This window comes from Rhinolophus sinicus, linkage group LG06, assembly GCF_036562045.2.
Source record: "Rhinolophus sinicus isolate RSC01 linkage group LG06, ASM3656204v1, whole genome shotgun sequence".
Classification (NCBI taxonomy): domain Eukaryota; kingdom Metazoa; phylum Chordata; class Mammalia; order Chiroptera; family Rhinolophidae; genus Rhinolophus; species Rhinolophus sinicus.
The window spans coordinates 67,967,627-67,987,264 of NC_133756.1; the positions used below are offsets into that span (position 1 = coordinate 67,967,627).

General features: G+C 39.9%; 1 protein-coding gene across 1 annotated transcript; it reads left to right on the forward strand.

Moving 5' to 3' along the window:
- Positions 1-443: 443 nt before the first annotated feature.
- On the forward strand, positions 444-7,911 carry GCM2 (glial cells missing transcription factor 2). The gene is made up of 5 exons (XM_019752334.2): positions 444-533; positions 4,153-4,405; positions 4,538-4,650; positions 5,892-6,017; positions 6,979-7,911. The coding sequence occupies exons 1-5, from the start codon at positions 444-446 to the stop codon at positions 7,909-7,911; spliced, it is 1,515 nt and encodes a 504-aa protein (XP_019607893.2).
- Positions 7,912-19,638: the final 11,727 nt, after the last annotated feature.

The following is a 19,638-nucleotide window of genomic DNA, read 5'->3' on the forward strand; positions in this document are numbered from 1 at the left end:
GCTACCCCAAGGGCTCAGGTCATCCTGCCGCTCTGTTCCTAGTTCTGTCCTAGAGGGGGCGACCCGCCTTACTGCTGCCTGGAGCGTGGGAGCTGGACAGAGAGAGGAAAGGCGGAGCAGGGTCAGGTGTGTCTTTATAAACTTGCAGGCAGCGGTCTGGCGCTGATGCTGCTGACGGAGGGCAGACCTTCAGCACCGCGGCCGAGAACACAGCTCTGCCCCGGTCCTTACCCCGCTTCCGCCGCCTCTGCATTTCCAAATCTCTCTCTCTCTCTCTCTCTCTCTCTCTCTCTCTCTCTCTCTCTCTCTCTCTCTCTCTCTCTCTCTCTCTCTCTCCTGTCTTTCTAAAGAGAGAGAGAAAAAATCACCTTGCACATCTCTAGGTTTGTTTTCTTCCTCTATCTTTCAGGGTCTTTGCAGGAGACCGCTAGCGAGGTGGGCAGATGCCGGCGGAAGCGGGGCACACGGCGGACTGTGCGCGCTCCTACGGGATGAAGCTCAGTTGGGACATCAACGATCCGCAGATGCCTCAGGTGCGTGAGGCGTCTTTGGATAATGTGGCATTGTTCATCCAAAGAAGGAGGGATGGCATACAAGTCCTTGCAGAGACTGTGGACAGACCTCATCCCCAGCCCACCAACACACACACACACACACACACACACACACACACACACACACACACACACGGACAATTGGGGTTAGAGATATGTCTTCCCTCAGCTCTTTCCTTGCGTTTGTCTAAAAACATACCAAAAGTAGCAGGCTCCACATTCCCAGTTTTCTGGTGGGAACAGGACTCCTGGTCCCTAACTTTCCTTGAACGAAGGTAGAAATCAGGTGATTCTCTCCTTATCCATTCTTTGAAATCCATGTGAAAGGTAGAGGAGAATCTCATCAAATGTAGGTGCACTGCTTCTCCCGCAGTAAAACTGTGAGATGCGCCTGTAAATTGTGGTGACCGGAATCTGAAACAAATAGCACCACTTGGGCAATTCAGACACCCTAGGTAGGCTTCCTGGCTGAAGCACAGCTCATAGACAGCTCCATAGACATGCTAACCAGGCGTGGGTTCCCAGGGAGCCTCCGGAATCTGGATTTTGGAAGTAACTTCTGAACTTTCCAATGACAAGGAAATCACCTTAGGTGAATTTATTTTCTTTTGTTTTGTTTTAATGGAACAAAGTGGTTTGGAGACAAGTCCAGGGAATGAACTGGATAGTTAGGCTTGATCACACTGGTTTGGGGCAAACACTGAGGAGTGACTTCAAAATGTGTGTATGTGGAGGGAGAGTCAGAGTGGCCTCCTGAGCGTTTGCAAAGATAGACTTGCAGCAATGTTGTGGCGCAGGAATAAGAGACTTGGCCGTTATTCAGCATCTATGTGTCATATGGGAGTTCAGATGGATAGCCATTCATTAGCAAGGGTGTGCAGCCTCTCAGAGATCAGAGCTTTCTTTTGGATGTGCATATTTGTTTTAAAGTCTGTCTACTTTAGAGTCACACTGTAGCATTTTGTGAAACTGGACCTCCCTACAGCAAGGACATCTCTTTCTCACTGACTTTGGTCCACATAAATCTTCATGGGGAAAAAAAATCGAATCTTGCATTTTAGAAAAGAGACACATCTAACTAATGGAAAGATGGCTTCTCTCTCAAGCATTTTTCTCGACTTCCTATGTAAGTGTGGATTATTTTTCCTTTTGGAGACTGACTCTTAAGCAAGGAACATGCGCAGCATCTCAAAAGAGACAGGCACATTGAACGATAAAAGGAGAACTGGAGAAACTTTGGCTTCTAGCCTTGCTTTGGCTAACTGAGGGAGGAAGAGCTAAACTAGCTGTGTGGCCTTGAGGTTGCTCCTGAATTTGCCTTAGTCTCAGGCCACTCACCTGTCATCAAGTAGTGGAACTAGTTAACAATCTAGTCTACTGTCTTGTTCAGTGTGTGCTTGCTTGTCTGTGTGTGTATGGGGTGTGTGTGTGTGGGGTGTGGGGGGTGTGGGGTGTGTGTGTGTGTGTGTGTGTGGGGGTGTGTGTGGGGGTGTGGGGTGTGGGGGGGTGGGGTGTGGGGTGGGGGGGTGGGTGTGTGTGGGGGGGTGTGTGTGTGGGGGTGTGGGGGGGTGGGGGTGTGGGGGTGTGTGTGTGTGTGTGTGTGTGTGGTGTGGGTGTGTAGGGGGCGTGGGGGGGGTGTGCACACTCACATGTGCCAACACATTAGGACAAATGAAACCCAACCCTGGAGTCTTCCACTCTTGTTTTGATTTTAAAATACAGTCTCTGTGGCTTCATTTTCAGTGTCACTACTTTGGTAGCTGGCATGAGACCTAGGGGCCTAGTCTGTACCCTTACAGGCAGTGCTAAAGTAATACTCTCTTCTGGAAAATTGTCAATTTGTTACTAAGGTCCTTAAATTGAAATGTTCACTTTAACAACAAGGATATTAGCATTTAGTATGAACTTATATTTCCTTTCTGACTGACTTTAAGTCAATCTATTAATTTATGTCAATTCTAATATTTCCAAGAAAAGATAATGCCTATTAGTAATAATAATGATTTCAACAATATCTCTGTGGTTTTGGAAGCAAAATTGCCCATTTACCTATTACTGTCAGAATGTACAATACTCATGATGTATGCAAGTCTGAATTATCCAATTGAGAATACTTTTGCTTTGCAAACGTTGGATGTAGTTTTCCTGGGGGACAGAAGGGAGAGAAGGTGCAAATGTCTTATTACTGTGATAATACTCTTCTGAGCCTCTGTCATACCGGTAAAGCCAGTAGGATCTGGCTGCCACAGATCTTGTGTATAAATCCCAGCTATGCCACTGTAAAAAGTTCTCTCTCTAACTTCTACCTCCTTATCTATTAAATAAGAGTAATGATGCCCATGCAAGGTTGCTGTGAGGGTTGTACATACTGCGTAATGTGGCTTGATGAGCCAGGCTGTCTCTGTCCCAAATACTCAGTTTTGCATTGTAGTGTGAAAATAGCCATAGACAATACAAAGACGGATGGACATGGCCATATTCCAATACAACTTCATTTACAGATACTGAAATTTGAATTTCCTATAATTTTTATGTGACAAAATATAACTATATTTTTCCCAACTATTAAAAAATATAAAAATTATTCTTAGCTTGTGGGCCATACTAAAACAAGTGGCAGGCTGGATTTGCCCACAATCCATAGTTTACCAACCTCTTCCCTAAAGAATACCTGGTAAATAGTAAGTGCTAATTAAAGGATAATTTTATAATAGACGTATATATAAGAACGACATTGTAGTGTAAATAATGCACAACATGGACAAAGACCACCAAACCTGAAATAGTAAAGCAGTGCTCAGTATTTTGGACGTAACTTACTATTGCAGTCATTGGGTCTTTGTAGAGATTAACTATCCATGTTGCTCTGGGGACAGAGGTTCAGTGCTCAGCAGGGTTTACCTTGACGGTTATGCCCTTCATCACAATGTCTTTGTAAACTTGGAGAGTTAAGTGGGGAGGAGTAAGGAAAGCTGTTCTTGCCTTTCTGATGATGCTCTGGGTGTGACTGACAGGTTCAAGATAAAGCCAAGAGCTTTGAAGAAAAAGTGCTGGATTGAAGTACAGGCTCAATTGAATGTCAGAGAGAGAGCATTCCAATCACTTTTTGCCCTGGCACTTTGATACTTAATTTGAAAATGTTTTCAACATTTAAACACACAAGAAATTGTGTAACATTGTAGTAAGGAGAACAGGCTCTGGAATCAAATTGCTAGGGCTCAAATCCTGGAGTTAGGTCTTACTAGCTGTGTGACCTTGGGTAAGTCAATTAACCTTTCTGGCCTCCATTTCTTCTTCAATACAACAGGGATAATGATATTACCTATTGTCTGTGTGTCTTACGAAGTATAGATGAATTGATACAGGTACAGCATTAAGAAGATAAGCACTATATAAACATCAATTAGCCAATTGTCAGAAAGGCATCACAGACAGCATGAGTAGCATTTTGTGATGTCATGGTTTCTGAGTTTTACAACATGTCTGAAGCTAAAAGGAACCAATTTTTATTGTAAAGTGCTTGGAAAAATTAAAAGCGCGATATGTCGAGTTTGGGCTGAATAAACTTGACTGCCCATCCTTTTGTGCACCTGCCCAGGAGCCAGCCCACTTCGACTGCTTCTGCGAGTGGCCGGATGGCTATGTGCGCTTCATCTATCGCAGCGACGAGAAGAAGGCGCAGCGCCACCTGAGTGGCTGGGCCATGCGCAACACCAACAACCACAACGGCCACATCCTCAAGAAGTCGTGCCTGGGCGTGGTGGTGTGTGCGAGGGCCTGCGCCCTGCCCGACGGCTCCCGCCTGCAGCTGCGGCCTGCCATCTGTGACAAGGCTCGGCTGAAGCAGCAGAGTGAGGCCACCGGCCTGGGTGGGGTGGCCCTGCAGTCCTGAGTTCCTGCCTCGCAACTAATGTCCCCTTTCTTCCTTCAAAAGGGCCTGGGGCCAATGCTGTTATTAAAGCTTCTCCCCTCTGGCTTTGCAGAGAAAGCATGCCCCAACTGTCATTCTGCTTTGGAATTGATTCCCTGTCGAGGGCACAGCGGATACCCTGTAACCAACTTCTGGCGGCTTGATGGCAATGCCATATTTTTTCAGGTAGGCCTGTTGTTGGAGGGAGGGGGACCCACCGTTTGTGATGGATTTTGAACTCTGGAGCGAACCAAGTGCAGCTCCGGTGGCCAGGAATAGGTGCGGGGCTCCCAGGGCCTTACCAGGCTCCAAGGCATTAGACCACCTACTGTGTGCTCTGTAAGGGCATCAGTTAGTGAACCACGTTATAGTTATAGTTGATTTAATATAGTGAAAGGACTGTTATATAACCTTTTAAGATGTCTATTATTGATGCTGTTTTCTTAGTTCAAGAATTTTTTTCCCTGCAGTTTGAAAACAACAACAACTTGGGATCTTGAGGAAGACATCATTTGTTTTTCATTTTTATTTTTTTTCGATTATAGTTGACATGCAATATTATATTACTTTTAGGTATACAGGATAGTGATTAGACATTTACATAACTTATAAAGTGATCATCCCAAAAAGTCTAGTTACCCACCTGGCACCATACATAATTACTACAAATATTATCGACTATATTCTCTATGCTGTGCCTTACATTCTTGTGTTTATTTTGTAACTACCAATTTGCACTTCTTAATCCCTTCACCTTCTTCACCCAACCACCCAAACCCCTCCCGTCTGGCAACCATCAATTTGTTCTCTGTATCTATGTCTCCATTTTGTCTGTTTGTTTATTTTGGGTTTTTTTAGATTCCACATGTAAGTGAAATCATATATTTGTCTTTCTCTATCTGACTTATCTCACTTAGCATGATACTCTCTAGGTCCATCCATGTTGTCGCAAATGGTAAGATTTCATTCTTTTTTATGGCCAAGTAATATTCCATTGTATATACAAAGGTTGCCATAAAAATGTATATGCATTGTAAGAAAGGAAAAAGCTGCATTAAAACTGTAATACAATGAATGACACTAGCATTCATTTGATTAATGCCATCTTTTGAGCAAACGTCATACTACACATTGCTATGTAATTCAATTCAATTTCAAAAAGAAATATATAGATAACATCTTTTAAAATGTGTATACAGTTTTTTGGCACCACCAGTATGTACAACACCTTCTTTATCCTCTCGTCTATTGATGGACATTAAGGGTGCTTTCATATCTTGACTGTTATAAACAATGCTGCAGTGAACATAAGGATGCATGTATCTTTTCAAATTAGTGTTTTGGATTGGGAGAAGACATGATTTTTGACCAACATTGCTAGCTTCCTTCAGAGGAACAATCTATGATTCGTTTCCTTTCTAATGCAGGCCAAGGGAGTTCATGATCACCCAAGACCAGAGAGTAAATCGGAGACGGAAGCTAGAAGAAGTTCCAACAAGAGACAAATGGCCTCTTTGTACCAACCCCAGAAAAAGAGAATTCTAGAACCAGAGGTAATGGGGAACTGACATTACACTGTGGTCTGTGTTTATTTTAATCACAAAAAACACTGGTAATTATGTGAAATATTAATGCCATACATTAAATAGAAAGGTTTGATTATGTGTGAACATTATATATCTCTAACAAAATGTCATTGAATCAGCATTTTAGATAGTGTGTCTAACTTCATCATCATCTTCTTCAAAAAAGCAAACTATCTCCACAGTCAATGATATAGTGAGAAGGTGGACTGACATTGTGATTCAAGGGCAATTATCCAATGGTAATAAAGACATATGTGCATACCAACAATGAATTAACATGTATCCTTAAGAGGATCCTTTATGTTATTTACATGGAACAGATAACATTTATTTGGGCAACTTGATCCAATCTGTCTTGTCAATCAAAGCATGCCAAGCAGGCAGAGTGTTAGTCTGAGGATAAGAGAGACATTGTTTGAACACTTCCTATGTGCCAGGCACATAGGGGCTAAGAGTTTCACATATGAAATAGTCACAAAAGACTTAAGTTACTATTATTGAGCCCCACTTTAAAAATTAGGACTCTGAGGCTCAGAGAGGTTAAGTACTTTTTCGATTAATGAGGGACACAACAGGATTTGAACCCAAATCTGTGTCAAGCTCCTGAGTCTCAGCTATTATGAACATAGTATGGTAGGGGGTCGGGGGGAGAGATGTGGGGAACAAGACCATCTGCCACTCAAACCCACCCCACCTGGTTACTGAGGACCCACCTCCTTCAGCAGTGAGGTATCATGCCTGGCAAGCTCAAGCTATGCAACCCCTGGACCATGTACCAAATCATATACCTGAGCAGCAGAGTACTCACAACACAGAACCCACCAATTGGAAGTTTATTTTTATTTGGTTGGTTGGCTACTGTTAACAGGTGAGGTTGTCCATGCAATTTGTGTTTTATTTACAAATAAAAATTGATATTATTTTTTAGGCAGGAGAGGATCAAGACAACAGTGGACATTTCAACAACATACCTCCCCCAGAAAATCCAGAAGAGTTGGATATAATAACTGACACTGGCTTCCCTATTCCAGCGCAGCCTTGCTTTGCTTTCCTAAATTCTGATGCTTGCAAGGCTACCTGTGACCTAGCCACCTTTCAAGGAGACATAATGCCACCCTTTCAGAAATATTCAAACTCAAGAATCTGTTTGCCTAGGCCACCTTGCACCTATGAATTGGCAGGTCCTGGTTACACAAATTTGAACCCATATCCTACCCTTTATAAAGATGCCAGCAGTAACCCTAATGACACAGACTGGGTTCGTCTGAATGCACTACAATATAACGTCAACTCATACTGCAGCTTCGAGAGAAGCTGTGATCTCGCCTGTAAACAACATGGCTGGAAACCAGCTCTTGGAAAACCTGGCCTTGGGGAGAGGACTGACCCTGGACAGTTCCAGGCCACTCACCCTTGTTATAACCCAGAGCTTCCCTGCAGGTACCTCACGACTCCCCCCCCAGGTGCTCCAGCCCTACAGACCGTGATCACCACCACCACCAAAGTGTCCTACCAGGCCTACCAACCCCCTGCTCTGAAATACTGTGACAGTGTGCGGGAAGCTAAAAACCTTTCGGGCTGTAACTACACTTCTGAAAACACCCCAATGTCTGTCTATCTGGAAGCCTTGGACCTTCCAGGTGCAGTCACCAGGGCAGCCTCTCCAACAGGGTCACTTCCTTTGAAAATTCTAGGAGATGGCAGGCCCATCAGAACCACTTTGGCTTTTCCTCAAGAGTCAGTTCCCTCCAGGACAGACAGAGCAGAGACCTGGGATGTGTGTGCATCGGGACTGGGGTCTGCAATCAGTTACTCAGACCAAGTTAGTCCATTCTTTAGCTATGACAATGAGGACTTTTAAACAACAAACTTGGGCAAACAGAGTGGTGGTGTCCATGCAGGCGATGAAACAGGAAATGGCAACTATCTCTAGTTGAGTTGGGACATTTATCAAGTACAGCATTTTAAGCACTTCACTACACAGAATTAGGCCTGAAATGTGACTCTCCCAAATGAATGAATAAGCAAACTGGAGACCATGAAGATTAATAAACCAAGTTCACATAGCTGATTAGCTGGAGTGGAAGTCGAGAATCATGGTGATCATGCTAAGCCTTTTACCATTAGACCATATTCGGGAATTTCACAAATCTTTATTTGGCCCTTAGAGGTTGTCAAATCGCTTCAGGAAGAAATCTTTATGATCTTATCTCCTGAGTCATTTCATAAGATTTTTATTTAACATTTACAACCTGTTAACGTAGCTTCAGAAAGTAATTTTGGTCATTTCATCTCCAAAGTATATAGCTACAGCTTTTTAAAAAAAAATCTACGCTATTGCAATGGTAAAATGCAATTGTTTTTAAGAGAAATTTGTTTTCCAGTGTTAGCTGAATACCTTTTCTTAACATTGATGAATGTCTTCATAACAGAGGCCGCCTAACTAATGATGATGTGTATTTAATGGATTATTATTGTACTAAAATATATTTTTTCTGATTAGGTTTCAAAATTAGAATTGAGATGTTGTATTCAAATATAGCTTTAATGTTCCTTTGTGACTTATAAATGTAACTGATAATGTTGTTCCATTGAATGTAATAAAGAAGTTTTAAAGTAATGTAGCTGATGCTTAAGTTATTTCAAAAGAGAAATAGGAAAAAAAATTGTTCGTATTATGACCTGAGAAACAGTTGTCATATTAAAACATATTGGCTTGCTTAACAGTTTTGTAGTTTAATTAATTAATAGATTGATTTGTTGATTGGTTGGTTGATTGATTGATTGGTTTATACCTTTTGACTCCTACTAAGAGAAAAATTAAAGTGGAATAAGCGTTGCTAAGACAGTAGTTTAGAGTCAGGAGTCTATTAGGGAAGAGGGGCCTGTGCACATCTTGTGCCTCAGTTCTCAGAGCTGCTATTAACTTGATAAACATGTTGCTAAACTCAGTTCCAGGCTGAGCCATAAACTTCCTGGAGCAAAAGCCGCTGAATGGACACATTTGGACTTTATCTCCTCCCTGCTGCAGTTTTTGCTTCCCTTGTTTGCATATTGGAACTAACCATCCCTGTTAACCTAACCAGCAATCCTTCATTTGCATGAGAGAATTATATTTTGCAGTTTTTGCCTTTATAAACCCTGCCTTTCTTTGTTCTCTCTGGAGCACAATTTAGGTTGATACCTGAATCTATGTCTCCCCAGCTGCCTCTCCTTTTGCTCAAATAAATGCTTTTTATTCTTTATTACAATCTAAATTTAATTTTAGTTGACATCCCCTTCACCCATTTTACCCATCACCTCTCCTCCCCCGCCTTTGGCAACTACCAATCTGTTCTTTGTATATATGAGATCAAGTCTGTATTTTTTTTGTTTTTAAGTTTGCACATGTAAGTGAGATGATAAGGTATTTGTCTTTCTCTGTCTGACTTAGTTCACTTAGCATAAAGCCCCTAAGGTCCATCTATGTTGTCACAAGTAGGAAGGTTTCATTCTTTTATATGGCTGAATAAAATTCTATTATACATATCACATTTTCTTTATCACATTATATATATGAATATATATATCACATTTGTATCCATTTGTTACCGTAGCCAAAAAGAACAGGGCCACGGGGAGAAAAGGGGCAGGAAGGGAAGAAGGAAGTGCCTGGAAAACAAAGGAGAGAGGAGATGAGATTATTCTTAAGAAAAGGTCCAGCTACCAGACCAGCCAGAACTCGATTTTAGTGTCGGATAGCCGATCTAGAATGCCATCTTGACCCTCACTGTGGCTGATTGTAGTGGATTATAATATTATTAGCATTACAGGGAGGGAAAATCTCCACCCCACTGTGTCACCGTGACCGTTCTGACAAGGGTCAAATAAGGACAAACATATACCTCCTCCCAACGGGAAGGAGTGGTCAACAAAGACCTGTCTGGGGACATCTATAATGCCACCACCTAAGACTTGAATATTTTGCATCCTCATTTAGAAAATAATAAATTCCAAGCCATAACCCTCTTTGGTGCAGTGGCTTTTCTCCCAGTGTGCCCACCCCCACCACTCTGGGAGTGCTCTCTCTTTCCATAAATTCACCTTGCTTGGCTTACTTGGCTTTGGCTGCATGGCTTAATTCCTTCCCGTGACATTTACCAAGAACCCCCATTCTTCAGCAACACATTTACCCATCAGCGAATGATTAGGCTGTTTCCATGGCTTGGCTATTATAAGTAATGCTGCAATGAACATGGGGGTGCATATATCTTCTCAAATTAGTGTTTTCATTCTCTTCAGATAAATACCCTGAGGTAGAATTGCTGTGTCATATGGTAGTTCTATTTTCCATTTTTTGAGGAACCTCCATACTGTTTCCACAGTGGTTTTACCAATTTACATTCCCACCAGCAGTGCACAAGTGTTCCCTTTACTTCACATCCTCACCAGCATGTTATTTCTTGTCTTTTTGATAATAGCCATTCGTACAGGTGTGAGGTGATATCTGCCTTGGTGATAGGGATGTCAGAATTAGCAAATAAACAGGGAGTCCTGTTAAATTAGAATTCAAATAAATAGCAAGCAACTTCTGAGTATAAGTATATCCCAAATATTACATGGACATACAAAAATTATTCATTGTTTATCTGAAATTCAAATTTAACTGAGTGTCCAGTATTTTATCTAGCACTATTTGTAAAAATAGTATAATTTAATTTCATTCTTGTTCACAACATGGTAAATGACATTTGATGAACGAAGAGTCTAAAAATATCTTTTCATAAAACAATTTGCTGATCTTTTACAAGGAAATAATATTTATTTTAACTGTGTAGTCTATTTAATGGGAGAGATTATATTTTTATCATCCTTTATATTTTTATCATCCTTTAAAGTATAAACATCATAGATAACTTAATAAAGATTTTTTAAAAGCCAAAAATCACCCTTTACCTTTACTATTTACAAACCACATTGAACAGTCAACCAGATTTCCTAACACTAACCTTTACAGCTGATAGTCACCTTGTTTATTCATATTTCTATACCACTTGGTAAAGCAGAAGAGTGTTCTTTACAGCATGTATCAGTAATGGATTTTCCATTAATTAGTCTTCTGATCCTCTCTCAGACAGCTGAGTTACCCACATAGCATTGTGTTTTACAGTTTGTCAGATGAATCTTTTTAAAGATGAGGCATTCTCAGGCTGGGATGCGGGGAGAAGAGGTTGAAGAAGCCACTCTCTGACCTCAGCCACCTGTGGCTTCCCAGACTCAAGTACTAGAAGGGCGCAACTGGGTAAAAATGCCACCTGGCTGCCTATGGAGGCCTCTGCCTGTGGAAAATAAACATTCTCTTTTCTAATGCTTCTTAAGGGTGAGCTTTTAAAAATATCCAATTGAATAAGGCTTCTGCCTAGAGTTAGCCTATTTAATAAACTATATTACTGATTCAGGTTTCCATAAACCACCTGAATTCCTTCTTCTAACCATCCTAAGCACTATGCTTTTAAAGACATTTTCTGGCTATTGCCAAGATGTAGCAATAAAGCCCATCTATTTAAGTGCATTCAGAATTGCAACACCAGAAAGGGATGTGCAGAAATCATTTATTCTTGTCTCTGTCTGCAGGCTCGAGTGGTCCTACAGGCCCATCCATATCTGCTTTGGATGTTATTATCCTTATTCCCAGAATATTACAGTCATCATAGAACTTGAACAGGGGCTTGTAAAACTTGATGTTTTGGTTTTGTGAATTAAAAAAAAAATCCAAGTTTACCTCAGATAGTGTCTGCAAAAATGACTGAAAAGAATTATGACGTGTTCAACAGAATATATTCATTCACCAGCTGTGTGCGAAGTGCTCACAATAGGAATTATAGAGAAGCATAATATGGGATCTCTGCCTTCAAGAAATTTCTAGTAAGTGAGAGAAATAAGACATGTGAAATAACATGTTAAATAGCAGATAAGGCTACATTATCATAAGCATTATAATATTTTTTAAAGTGTTTCTAAGACTCTTTCCTTTCTAATTTTAGAGTGGTTGAAAACATTAAAGCTGTGAATGGTGAATTTGTCTCTGCAGGTGGAGGAGCTGGGCAGAGGAACCTGGTGCCAAAGAAAGGATGAAGGGAAGGGGAAGTCAGAAGAGGCAGGGAGGGCGAAGATGAGCCACATTCTCAGGAATATTTTCTTCATCATTAATCTTTTCTTATGAAAAGATTTTCCTCCCTAGGATTTTCTTGTTAAAATGTTCTTCTTTCAGGGCCGGCCTGTTGGCCCAGGCGGTTGGAGCTCCTTGCTCCTAACGCTGAAGATTGCCGATTCCATTCCCACATGGGCCAGTGGGCTCTCAACCACAAGGTTGCCATTTTGACTCCCGCAAGAGATGATGAGCTGCGCCCCTGCCACTAACAACGGCAACTGGACCTGGAGCTGAGCTGCGCCCTCCACAACCATGATTAAAAAGACAACTTGACTTGGAAAAAATCTTGGAAGTACACACTGTTCCCCAATGAAGTCCTGTTCCCCTTCCCCAATAAAATCTTTAAAAAAAACAACTCATCATGTGCATATTCTTCAAATTAACTCAAAAATCATTTTCTCATGAAATATTCTTTATGGAAGCATTCTTCATGATATGAATACATTCAATGGTTATATTCATTAATATATTCTTGATTACAAATATTTCATAGATTAATAAGAATATACTTAAAAGAATGAATATGACATTGTTCCTATTTTTAAAGAATCTAAGTAGACATTATCTATTGTTCATATTCATAACGAACGTATTTATGATTATTTATTTAAACAAATATTCAAGCACCTAACACGTGCTAGGCGCTGTTCTAGATCCTGAAGACAATGTGGGGGAGACCAGGCCTGGTCCTTGCTCCCATGGAGCTTATATTCTTTGTGAAAAACACGTTCTCAATCAAGAGGGAAATGTTATGTATATTCCTATAAGAAATATTAGTGAAGACTATAATGCAATACGCTCATTTTCCCCGTCTCTCCTGGTCAGTGATCCTTGTCTTTCCACCAGCAAAGTCTCCTTTCTACCCAACTCTCTCTGACACAGCAGGAGACATTTGAGGCAGAGACAAACTAAATATTCCTCCAGATGCTGTTGTGACCAGAAAATGAAAACTAGCATACCAAAGTTTTTGGGAAGTCCTTAAAACTTAGAAGAAGAACCCCATCCCATCCAACAATAATTGTCATAAACTTTATAAATTATTATTTTTTAAAAAAACAAACTCAGAGAAATATCCATTTAGGAAATTGGCTTCCAATAAATGTCTTTCACAAAGGAATTCACTCCTTATCATCTTGCAGTTTTGTACTGGACATCCACTGGTCACCACATGTCAGCTGGTTACCACCACCCCCTTTTGAAACTGAGAGACCTGAGAACTGTGTTGCAAACAGAAGAAGGGGAGAAAAGGGAGAGAACACTTAAGGCTGCCAGTGTTCACTTTGGAAGTAGAGGAAGGCCTCCTGCGTTAGACTTGGTCAGAAGGGATATCAGCCTGCGCCAATACCTTACACAGATATAGTAAAACAGCTCTATTTCCAATTGAACAGGGTGAGCCCAGAACATCTGGTAGCACTAGAACATAAGGAAGTACTAAACAAGCAAACAAACAAACCCAACAACAACCAAAAAACCCTACAATGACAGGGGTCCTGTCAAAAGGACACAGAAGTTATCTGAAAGAGCCCCCAATGGCCAAAGCTGGAACAACTTAATTTAAAAAAAAAAAGTGTTGGATTATAACCCAAAGTATAGAAAAAAATCCATGAGTCCATCCTGATATAAATAAATGATTAAACAAACAAGCAAATGGGAAGAACTGATCAAGTGATCAGTTCTAAGAAAAGATCAAATGATCTGTGCAGAATAATTCCAAATAATTGATGTGGATACCCAACCTTCAAGGAGATGGAATGTAATTCCCCACTCTGTAAGTGGTAGGCCACGCATAATGACTTCCTTCCAAAGAATTCTGAATGGAAGAGGAAAAAGGAGTAACTTCATAGTGGAAAATCTGACAAACACTACCTCTGCTAGGTGATCAAGGTCAACATCGGTAGTGATGTCATATTGATAGTATATAGCCTTGATATCATGTGATGAAAATGGCACTTCACCTCTGTGGTTTTCCTTCCACCCAAAACCAAATCCCAATCTAACCATGAGAAAGACAACAGATAAATCCCAGTTGAGTGACATTCTACAAAATACCTAACCAGTACTCCTCAAAACTGTCAAGGTCATCAACACAAGGAAAGCCTGAGAAGCTCACAGTGTACAGGACCCTAACGAGACCTACCTGACAACTAAACGTCATATGGTATCCTCGGTGGAATCCTGGAAAAGGAAAGGGACACTAGGCAAATACTAAGGAAGTCAGAATGAAATACGAACTTTAGTTAATAATATATCAAATACAAACGCACCACACATTATTAAGATGATAATAGGGGAACGGGGTGTGGGACATAGGTGAACTCTGTACTATCTTCTCAGTTATTTTGTAAATCTACACTTGTTCTAAAAGTAAAGTCTATTTAAAGTACAAAATAAATATCCTACCTTAGTGGGCCCCATCTTTGTCAGCAGAATCCCACACACAAAGGAATGAGAGAGCAGAGCCTTTCACTAAAAGGACAAAAATATCCTTATCTATGTGTCTAAAACCTTATTGTATCCTGTTTCACCATGTCTTTGACAGCATTTTTATCAGATCTTAATCATAGCGGTGCATTGAACCTAATTCAGCAAGATTAAATTTAATGGAATAAAGGTCCTATCCTGTTAATTTGGGGTCCAACAAACAAACAAATGCAGTTTGGGATTGATGGGTCATCAGCAGCCCCTGTGGAAAGAACTCTGGGATTTAGCTGACATTGTGATTCTGCCAGGTAACAGAGTTACTCTCAGATGGCAGCTCATGAAGCAGACACAAGCATGGCTAGACAAGACGTGGCTGTGGTCACAAGCATTCCCAGGGAACCACTACTGTCATGATCACCCTTCCCGGTTGGCCATTCCTCTCCCTAGTCACCTCCAGGTCTAGTTTGATGTTGGCTTCATGGCCCAAATATACCCATTTTGTGTGTGGGTGTCCACCTCAACCTCGTTCCTAGGCTGACAGCTTTTGAGGACATGAGGACATGAATAGAATTACATATTAAGATAGCAGCTAATATTTATTGAATGATTATTCTATGCCAGGCATTATGCTAAATATTTTTCATATATGATCTAATTTGATTCTCACTCAAAAGATGTGGCCACCACTGAATGCCTGAAAGAAAAGCTGCAGTTATTGCTAATCAAGGGAGAGCTATGCTTCCAAGCTAGTGTCTCTGAGCAGAGCAGATTGCTGCGCTTATACAGGGTTTAGGCAAACATGGAGTTGAGGGACTCATGCATTTTCAGAAGTGGAGATATTAGGGACGGGTTGATGTTTAACTCTAGAAAGATGGTTATTCAAGTAAGAGAGTTGTTGATAAGCTGACCTTTCAGAGGTATGGTCATACAGTGAGGCTGTTGCTAACTGACTGTTTTTAAGTGTGAGCTGTCATTGATTGGTTTACTGGTTACTGTGGCAAGTTGTCATTGATTAATCTGATCAATCTGGGTGGATTTAAACCTGTTTCTGGTGATTACTTGTTGCTAAAGCCAAAGAGCTAATTCTTTCCTTGGAGTAGAGGATCTTTTTCTCACAAAATACTATGATGCAGTTACTATTATTGTCCTCATCTAGAGGTTTAAAGAAACTGAGATTGAATTAAGTAACTTGTTGAAGTCACAAAATTGTAACATGGGGTCTTAAATCTGTCTCTCTATATATACAAGTCTTTGTTCTTAAGCACTAAGTTCTACTGGGGCTAGGATAAGATGGGAATAACATTGCTCTACCTTGTACTTATCTCACCTTGAGTATATTAGGTGAGGTATCAGTAACCTGGAACATATTCAGAAAATAATAAGGAGGAGGTTGAGAGAATGAAAAATTTTCGGGTTCTAAATTACTTGGAATATTTATATGAGAACATGGAAAATATGTGCTTTAAGATCTGAAAGAATTAAGAGCAAAGGTGAGCCAGAAGCCAGGATGGGGTGTAAAAGTTTGCTTAAAATCAACCTATTTAAGGTATGGAAGAAAAGACTGGAGAAAAATGAATCTGGTAAAGCAAAAGCATTTTGTTATCATAGAACACTTTCCCTGGACCTTGGAATCCATGAATCAAGCTAAGTGCTCTGAAAAATGGGACTCAATTCATCCTTAGAAGGAAGATACATGGTGACACTCCAACATTTCAAATATCGATTTTCATCACACATTTCCTGTTTTGTATTCTTTCATGATTTGCTCAGGACAAGAGTTCAAGTGATACTTACAGACTGTCTATCTATGAAACATAGCTTAGAATACTGACACTTTGAAGGCTTGGTTTATTTTGGCAAAATTTAATTACCACAATTTAAGATTAGACAAGTAACATGCATTTAAAAAATAAAATGTTTTTTACGTGGAGAAGAAAAGAGAACTAATAATATGCAAAGTTACTGTACGTAAGACTTTCTGTCTACTCATCAACATGGTAAATTTACCATAGTAATCTGTAATTCTTACTCTGATACTAGCTACTTGGTAACTAATGACACTTTGCACTGCTGGTGGAAAATATTGAAGATACATCCATGATTGTCAGCTATGGCCATGAGGCTTTGCAGATTCAATTCTCTGATGAGGACAGGTCGCCTTGAGTCTGTGAAATGTTATACCAGGCATTTGCTGAATTTGAAGTGAATAGCAAGTGATGACAGAATAACAAATGTTATCAGTGACCTGAATCAGTTGTGCAAATGCCAGAAAAATAATTTCAAGGTGATTTCTCAGGTATTTGTAATAGATCATAAATCAAAAATGGCTGCTAGCTAGTAACATTCCACCTTGAACATCTAGAGTGTTCCCAGGACTGTAAATATAAAAGTTGCTTTCAAAAATATAGGTATGTCTACTGAAAATAATCCAGCAAATAATGGACAGATCTGATTTGAACTCCCACAATTACATCTTAACTCTTTAAATGTTCTCCAAGGGAAATTCACAATTAAGTAAGAAATCAATTTTAAAATGTAGAAATGGAGTAAGGGATGAATTCTCCATTTTTTATTAAACATTTGCAATGATAGGCTACCCCCACTACATTGCAGGATTCAGTAGACAGCAGAAATATTTGTGAAGTAGGAATCCTTTCTAAAAATGTCACCCACAGCTTTTTTGGTCCTTAAATAATTCTGGGGTCATAACTCATTGGCATTTACTCTCCACATCCACTAAATTGGCTGTGGAATCATAGAGACTTCACGTCAGGTAGTGAAGAAATTCCCAGGAATGGATCTGTATCAGTCAGAGTTCTCCAGAGACATAGAACCAAGAAGAGAAACACGTGCACGCAAACACACACACACACATAAATGCATATATGTGTGTATAGATGTATATATTTGTGTTTATATATGTATAGCATATATAAACACACACACATAAAGAGATTTGTTTTAAGGAACTGCCGCTCGTGATTCTAGGGACTGGTAAATCTAAAATATGCAGAGCAGGCTGGCAGGCTGGACACTCAGCAGAATTTGATGCTGTAGTCTTGAAGCAAAATTCCTTTTTCCCTGGGAAACTTCGGTTTTTCCTCTTAAGGCCTTCAACTGATTGGATGAGTCCCACCTACATTTTGGAGGACAATCTCTTTTACTTAAAGTCAACAGATTATAAATGTTAATCACATCTACAAAATACCTGTACAGCACTTCCAGGTTAGTATTTGACCAAACAACTGGGCATCAGAGCCTAGTCCAGTGGACACAAAAATTTGAACCCTCTCAGGGTCACTGGCCAAGTGCCCAACACCTACCCTTGCTGTACTGACTGCCTTTCCCTGGAAGGTGACATGGTTAGCTCTTCTGGTCATTTAGGTATCAGCTCAAATGTTATCTTCACAGGGGCTTTCGCGGACCCTTCATCTAGTCTTGCCCAGCAAACCTTTCCACCCCATTTCTCTCTATTATATGCTCTCTTTTATTTTCATCATGGAAATTTTATTTACTTTGTGGAAATTATATACTCATACATGTTGCTTATTGTTTCTCTGCCCCACTAGAATGTAAGTTCTATTACAGCAGGTCCATGACGATATCAGTCATTACTTGTTCACACCAAAAATTGTGTCTGGCATATAGTAGGCATTTAATAAATATTCACGCACTTATAGACCCAGCGAGTCAGTAGCTTAATCTATTATTAAATAGCTCGAATTATGAGAAATTTATGAAAATGTTGTTGCTTATGCTAAGCTGAAATCACCTCTGTGTGAAAAGTCATCCATTTGTCCTAGATTTATCTTCTAGATCACCCAAAATAATTCTGTTTTTCATTCTATATCTGTAAACATTTGAATACAGTGCCCTTATCTCCTATTAATCATTCCTTTGCTAGGCTAAATGCCTTCTATATTATGGTTTCCAAATGAAATATCTCTATCTTCATGTGAACCTGTCAACATAGAATATGTTATTCTGGGTGTGTTGTCAGCAGTGCAAGTAGCAAGACTGCCACTTCCAAAACCTGCACACTAGAAGTTTATTAATTTGACCTAACAGATCATTATCATTTCTAGGAGTTGTATCACACTCCTAAACACACATAAATGTGTATGTTTGGAGTAGCTAGTCACTTACTAAGCACTTGTCTGTGCTGGACAGAGTAGAGTGCCTTGTCGGTTTAAAAAATTTTATGTATCTGTCAGAGTGGGAAGAAAATTTAAAGGGCATCTAATCTCATCTTTTCAGTTTATGGAAAATGCAGTGGGGCCCCAGGATAGCTGGTGATGAAATGATAATGAATAAGACAGAATAGAATGTAATCAAGTGGTCAACCAGTGGCGCAGACAGTAAGAGCAGTAAAGGAAATTCAGAGGGAAGAAAATCAGCGATACTCTGAGTTACTTGTGAGAACTTCACAGAAGTAGGCCTTGGGGCATGGAGAGAATTTGGTAGATGGAGAACAGAGATGGCATTCGGGGAAAGTGAACCCCTGAGAAGATACAAGACAAAACAGAGTATGGTATGTCCTTGAGACAATCTCAAAAGAATGGTATTCATATAAAATACTATGTTATATAATATATAATTAATAATAAATAATAATAAATAGATTTTGTGAATATAAAATTAGAGTTTTACGAAAAAGCCTACAGATCAAGGAGAGCGCTTAGCAGACACCAGATAACATGAACTACATTTTGTGGATAATTCTCATGTAAGTCTCAAGAATATGCTATGAGTAGCAATAAATAACCACACATCAAAAATGCGTATACCACAGTGCTATTTATAAGGTATTTTTCTTCCAATGCCCGATGAGTATTTCCAAAATTCTAAAGCCTACTAATAGTCCAAGGAACGTAGTAGAAAAATATCAGTGTTTAGAAAAGAAGGAACTGACTCAGAAAAGAATTTGAGTTCTCTAAGTTTTCTTCTGATTCTGTTCTCTATATTTGTCATAGCACA

Coding starts and splice junctions, on each gene's coding strand:
- GCM2 (XM_019752334.2), top strand. CDS start 444: ATGCCGGCGGAAGCGGGGCACACGGCGGACTGTGCGCGCTCCTACGGG. Junction 534..4,152: donor ACGATCCGCAGATGCCTCAG/GTGCGTGAGGCG, acceptor GCACCTGCCCAG/GAGCCAGCCCACTTCGACTG. Junction 4,406..4,537: donor GGCTCGGCTGAAGCAGCAGA/GTGAGGCCACCG, acceptor CTGGCTTTGCAG/AGAAAGCATGCCCCAACTGT.